Source organism: Myodes glareolus, chromosome 12 (assembly GCF_982192425.1).
Source record: "Myodes glareolus chromosome 12, mMyoGla1.1, whole genome shotgun sequence".
NCBI lineage: Eukaryota > Metazoa > Chordata > Mammalia > Rodentia > Cricetidae > Myodes > Myodes glareolus.
This window is the reverse complement of record NC_142037.1, coordinates 15,378,380-15,384,480: the sequence shown is the minus strand read 5'-3', so window position 1 is coordinate 15,384,480 and position 6,101 is coordinate 15,378,380. Positions and strand designations below refer to the sequence as shown.

The window sequence follows — 6,101 nt, the reverse complement described above, 5'->3', positions numbered from 1 at the left end:
GAGTTATTCCAAGTCTGAGTTGTTATTTGACTATGGAGGTAAAGACACAGTGTGGTCTTAGCTGCAGGTTACCAAGAATTCATGTCTCCTAAAAAAACACACAGCTATTATCTCTGCTCTCTATTTAACCATTTGAGACTTTTGTGTATGTCAAGGATGGTAGACCTTGCTTGTAGTCCCAATACTAGGAAAACTGATTCAGAAGGATTATGAGTTGGAGACCAGTTAGAACTATGTAATAAGACTGTGCCCAAACAAAAACAATTGAAATCAAAATGAAAAAAGCCCTACCATTTAATTTCACAACTGTAAACAAGAGTTAGAAAGAACAAAGCAAAAAAATCAAAAGTCACCCATGTAGCGGTAATCCAACATAGATTCTTCAACTTTTTAAAGACTCAACCAGTTTGTTTAATCCACACAGGTTTCTTTTCCCATAGAGTTAAGTTTAAAGTAAGCCTGGTACTTTGAAATCTATACTGATACTGATCAGTGGTGAAGCCAGAAACCCAGATGTGTGGACTGTCAGGCAGGGAGGAAGGTGAAGGTGCTTAGTTCCTGGTCGGGACTGGTAGTGTTAGCAATTTCTTACAGCACTCTGCAGCTAATGCACTATTTCCTTTGGTTAAGAACAGTGGGACTTTGACTTCTATGAGGAGGCCAGGGCACTTAGAAGTTGACCTAAGGCAGGCATTCCACTTGTGAAAGGCTAGAAGTCACTATGTCATCTTTGAGGAAGATGACAGTTGAATTTGGGTAGCTCAGAAGTAGGACTAGAACCAGCTCCACACTTAAGTCCCTGAGGATCTCTTCCCACCGATGGCTAAGTGGCTGAGAAAGGGCTGATGCTCCCCTGTTGTGACTGCTGCCACCTCATACACTTTCCAGGGACTTCTGAGGGTAACCTGTCCACTAGCTGCAAGACTTGGAGAACAGTGATGGTGAATCAGCGTTGGGGACACAAGCTATCAACAGCCATCTCTGAGCTAGACATGGAATTTGCTGTGGTGTGTGGAAGAGATACAGTGACTAAGGCATTGATATTTGTGGAAAGACAAGATGAGGACAAGGAGAGAGAAGAGGAGAGGGGCAGACCGTGGAGGAAACAGCAAAGCAGTGCAAATTTCTCTAAATGTGGAACGTTGCAGTACACACATGTATGCGAGATAATATTCAATAATCCACAGTGCCACACCTTGTGCCAGGAAATCAATACTCATGTTTGCTAACATGGCCAGAGAGTATCAGCAAACAACTCTTCACTCAACTTAGAAAGTTTCTAGGTGTGGGTGAGGAACCAAGTCAGTTTAGGGCACAGAGTGGAGGCTCACAGTTGCTGGAGTTTTCATCTTTATTGGGGTGCAGTACAGGGAACAATCAGTCACCAGAGCCATGTGTCTCTTTGTGATCCTTTCACACAAAGGGGAAGGATGGGACACCCTAGGGAACAGGCTAGGACCAGGCTCAAAGAGACTGGGGACTGGGCAAAGCATGGGGGCAGGTCGGTTTAGGCTAAAAGCAGTCTAGGTACAGCTCTTTTGCACCCAAGAGGACCAGAAGACCTCAGACTTGGAGATCCTGACTCAGGCTCACAAGGCTTTTCAGCTACTTGCCCTTATGACTGCATTAATCCAGGGCACATAAGCGGAGATCCGGGTGAAGACTGCAGGGGGTTTTGCGTCTAGACGTCCATATGATACAATACCATGGGCCACCCCAGCACACAGTAGAGGTCCGCCAGAGTCTCCCTGTAGGATAGAAAAGGCAGAGGGTGAACAGAGATCACCTTCCCCTAACTACAGATTCCTTGCCATAGCTAATTCCAAAGTGAGGTGAGGAGTTCTGGCTCCCTGTAAGTCATGAGTTAGGGATTGAATTTTTCTCCTGTCTTGTCACAATGCTTAGGTTGTCTCCCTTCACCCCCATCTATTCTTAAGTCTAAACCTCTGGGGAAGTTTCAGTAAGGGTTTGTGCATTGAAATGGGACCTAGAGGGAGAATTTCAATTCCAAGAGTGCTAGGATCCTGAGAACATAGGCATCAGTCAGGATAGTGGAGAGCTGTTTGGCCTACTCCCTCCTCTGACACTGTCTCCTGATGTGAGGAGGGAAAGTAGGTGGTTTCTCACCCTGTATGCAGATCTTGTCTTTCTGGGACTGCCCACGCAGACTTGGAGGTGATAGTAGAATTTCTTGTAGGGTTTGCAGGCCTCTTTTGCCATGATTCTCAGTTTCACCTCCATCAGTCTTTCTGATGTTGGCTCCGTCACTCCAGTTTGTCCCCAGCCAGCTGCCCGGCACATTTTTCCAGGTATAATGAAGTCAAGTAGGCTAGGCAGGGGAATTGTATCCACAGCCGGAGTGAGCTTAGCTTTTCTTTGAAGCTGTAGGGGGAAGGAGAGAAGACACGGTAACCCAGAGAAGCATGTTCTCCTGGACATGGGTTCTTTCCCACTGGGGTGGTAAGGACATGGATTTGAGGGGTGGGTTCTGAGGAAATGGGTTGGGTAAGGAGAGTAAAGGATGGGAGAGCAAGAAAGATAATGGAACCTTCAGCAGCATGATGTCGTGCAGATTGGAGTAGAAGCTGTACTGTGGGTGAACGATTTGTTTTTTGACTTTTATCTTCTGCTGTGTGGGTTCTCTCTTGCTCACATCATGAGCCCCAAGAGTGACAGTAATTTCTCTGTTGAAAGAGAAAAAGAGGTACAAAAAATGTTGTTCTCATGAGGACTCATTTAGAACCGAGGGACACCAGGTCTTCTCTATCCCAGGGCAGAGACACTTGGAAAACCCCGATTGGTATTGAGATGAAGCTCCCAGGAACACACCGCCAGAAGCCATGATCTCAGGGAAACACAGCACTGAGAGCTGTGCTCCCTTCCAGTATTTGGACTGAACACATGGTTTTGCATGTGGTACAGGATCTACCATTGAGTTACACCCCAGCACATGACTGCGAGCTCTGGTGATACCAGGACAAGAGGGAAGCAGCAGTGTGTCCCGACTGGTACCCTGCTTAAAGCTCTGTCCACTGAAAATGGAGATGACAGAGAAAATGAGAACTTTTGTGTTCTTTGTCTTCTCATTTTAAACAGGAGTCTGTCTGGAGATGAACAGGACTGGGAACTTTCCTCAGGCTCTGACCCTTTATGACTCTGGTTCATGCATTTCTCCACACAAAGAGAAGTCACCTACCTTCCTTTACAGTGTGCAGCTGTCATCACAAATTCTTCACTTATGAGAAACCCTCCACAGGTGGCAGTGAAACCTCCATCAGTGAGGATCTCCAGATGGGCCATGTAAGGGCGGGAGTGTGGTTTTGACTCCACACCACCAATAATCTCCTCTGGAACAAAGAATCCCGAGTCCCTAGTCACAGTCTTACAGGACACCCTAACATAGGGCAGGCAGAGGAAATGGGGCTAAAACTGAGTGGCTGCTCCCCATCCCATCCCAACTCTCAAGGGGCTCATGTCACTCCAAACATACTTTGATCTTTCCTCCCTGTTGATCTTCCTCTCCAGCCATCCCTTTCCTCCACCCTACATCTCAGAACACAATGCACATTCACATTCCTGATGACAGTTCATTTAAACATTTTTGTCACTCCTCATTCTGTCTTCCTCAACACTAATGAAAGGCCAGAGAAGAATTGCCAAAACAGAATATTTTGATAAAAGTATGTGAAAGTAATTATTTTTTCATTCTTACTTGACCTGGTACATTTATCCTGGACTGTATTTAAAGAACCCTGCCTCATTTTAGGGTCACTATTACCATAATTAACAGTGGCTGAAAAAAATCAGGGATAGGTAGACAGAGACAAAACTCACCAGCTCCCGTTCCAGGAGACAAGAGGAGGACCGACAGGAGGAGCAGGGCCTGCATTTCCCACTGGTGCAGCCTATGCTCAGGCTCTGGTGTGTTTCTGCCTGGTCTCTGCTTTTATAGATCCAAAGTAGGAGAAAGAGCGGGTTGGAAACCACCAAGCTGCCCTGGTCAAGCTTTATCTTCCTTATCAGAAGTTCTCATGACTGTGCTCTCTGCTGGTGTTGAATCTGTGACCAGATGCTGAGAGTCCTGGATCCCATGATGAGGTGCCTGCTTCACCCTCCAAAGCTGATCCTCAGAGACTGGACAGCAACAATGTGCTGGGGAACCTGTTCAAGGATGATGAACTTGTCCTTGTAAACAGTCGGGTGTTATTGTCAGCGTTGAGGCCCATGCAGCATGTGTGAAAAGACTCAACCTCTGACACTGTAGCACAAACGCAGGCATGTGTAGTGTGTGAAACATATGAGTGTGACGGTGTACATTTTATTGACAACAACTGGTTTGGGGCTGATTGAGCCTGATGGCCATCATTTGTGTTGACAAGTGCAAGAGCATCTCATATTTATTCTAATAAGAAGCAGGTGATAGAATGTGGTTGAGAGAGAAGAAAGAATGGGGAGAATGTATTGAATACACAGCATATCATGTAGGATGGAGACCTTCAGCCAGTGTTTCTCAATCTTCCTAAGGCTGCGACTTTTTAATACAACTCCTCATATTCTGATCACTCGCAATTATAAAATTATTTCCATTGCTATTTCATGACTGCAAGTTAGATACTGGAATAAATTGTAATGTAAAAATCTGATATATAGAATATCTGCTATGTATCCCCCTAAAGAGTCCCAACCCACTGGTTTAGAACTGCTACTATAAGTGCATGTTCTGATTTTCTTATACTAATAGTCCATTTTGTGGATATTGCCATACACATTTAGGGGTAACTTAATGGACTCTCAGGAGATCACATAACAGGAAGATCATACGTTTAATAAGATAGTTTCAGAATCTTACTGTTTTCAGTTCCTATGGGACGGAGAGAATGTACAACAGAAAACATAAAGTACCACATCTATGCTCTACATGGGATATCAGGATTTCTATTTATCCACTGGGACCCAAACATGTTTGATTGCAACCTAGCGTCTCTGCAGATCATATTTGAGGCCATACTCGGTGCTTTTATCATTTCATGTATCACTGAAAATCAAACACTGCTCTCAGTAAACAGGAACATGCCACTGAGTATAATTTCTAGTCTCACTTACTCGATCAGAGTTGAAATCTTGGAATAATTGACATATTGTTACATTACTGGTCTGAGATTTCTTTAGACTCCACCAACCCTGAGTATAACTGTTCCATTTTACACATGATGAAATCAAGACTTGACAAAATGTCACAAATATTGAATACCGAAAGTTGGTCTCAGTTCAGTTGCTTCATGACTCACTTCCAATAACCTTTCTTTGTTCCAGCAGCTTTCCTTGATTTCAGGAACAAAGCAAGAGGAAGCAAACAGAGGACTTTGAAGGGTTCAATTCACTTGTCTACACACTCAGCAGGAATGACCTTAGAACAGATCCTACATATTACATTGCACACCTATGTTATACCATTCAGATATGTTGCACTGCTCACATATGTTACATTGTTCACATGTGTTACACCATTCATGTATGTCACACTTCTCTTGTATGTTGCACCACTCACATGAAATGCACTGCTCACATGTGTTATACTGCTCAGGTATGATGCACTGATCACCTCTGACGTACAGCTCAAGTGTGTTATACTGCTCATGCGTGTTACACTGCTGACATATATTATATATATTCCACCACTTATGCAGGCTTCCCTTCTGTATTGGACCCAGTAGAGGGTCTCTATTCTACTGGATGCAAGAACAGGGCTACTTTTCTGTTCACTAGACTACACCTTAGTATTAGGTCTTAAAGACCCTCTTGTAAGTGATAAAATGTAGCAGCTGTAGATGTGAAATGATTATTTATGGCACGAAGAGTAATCCTGCCGTGTAAACAATGTCACCCAGGTGTATCTGCAATGCAAGATAAGTCTTTGTGTGGCCAAGTATTTACAACCACAGTCATTGTGTCTAAGTACTCAAGAACATAGGCAAAGAAAACGAAGGGCTTAGTACCATGTTTTTGTCTAAATAAGAATGAGGAATTTTCTCTATTTTAAGATAAAAGTGATTTATTATGAGGGATTTTCAAAGAAAACAATGGCATGTAACTAGATTATT

The 6,101-nt window shown here is 43.8% G+C and overlaps 1 protein-coding gene across 1 annotated transcript; it reads right to left on the bottom strand.

The window, feature by feature from the left end:
* Positions 1–1,337: 1,337 nt before the first annotated feature.
* LOC148120141 (mast cell protease 4-like) lies at positions 1,338–3,960 on the bottom strand. Its single transcript, XM_087895878.1, has 5 exons — positions 3,835–3,960; positions 3,197–3,347; positions 2,549–2,684; positions 2,128–2,382; positions 1,338–1,748 (listed from the first exon to the last, which is right to left on the bottom strand). The coding sequence occupies exons 1-5, from the start codon at positions 3,887–3,889 to the stop codon at positions 1,602–1,604; spliced, it is 744 nt and encodes a 247-aa protein (XP_087752004.1). The 5' UTR covers positions 3,890–3,960; the 3' UTR covers positions 1,338–1,601.
* Between the last annotated feature and the right edge of the window lie 2,141 nt (positions 3,961–6,101).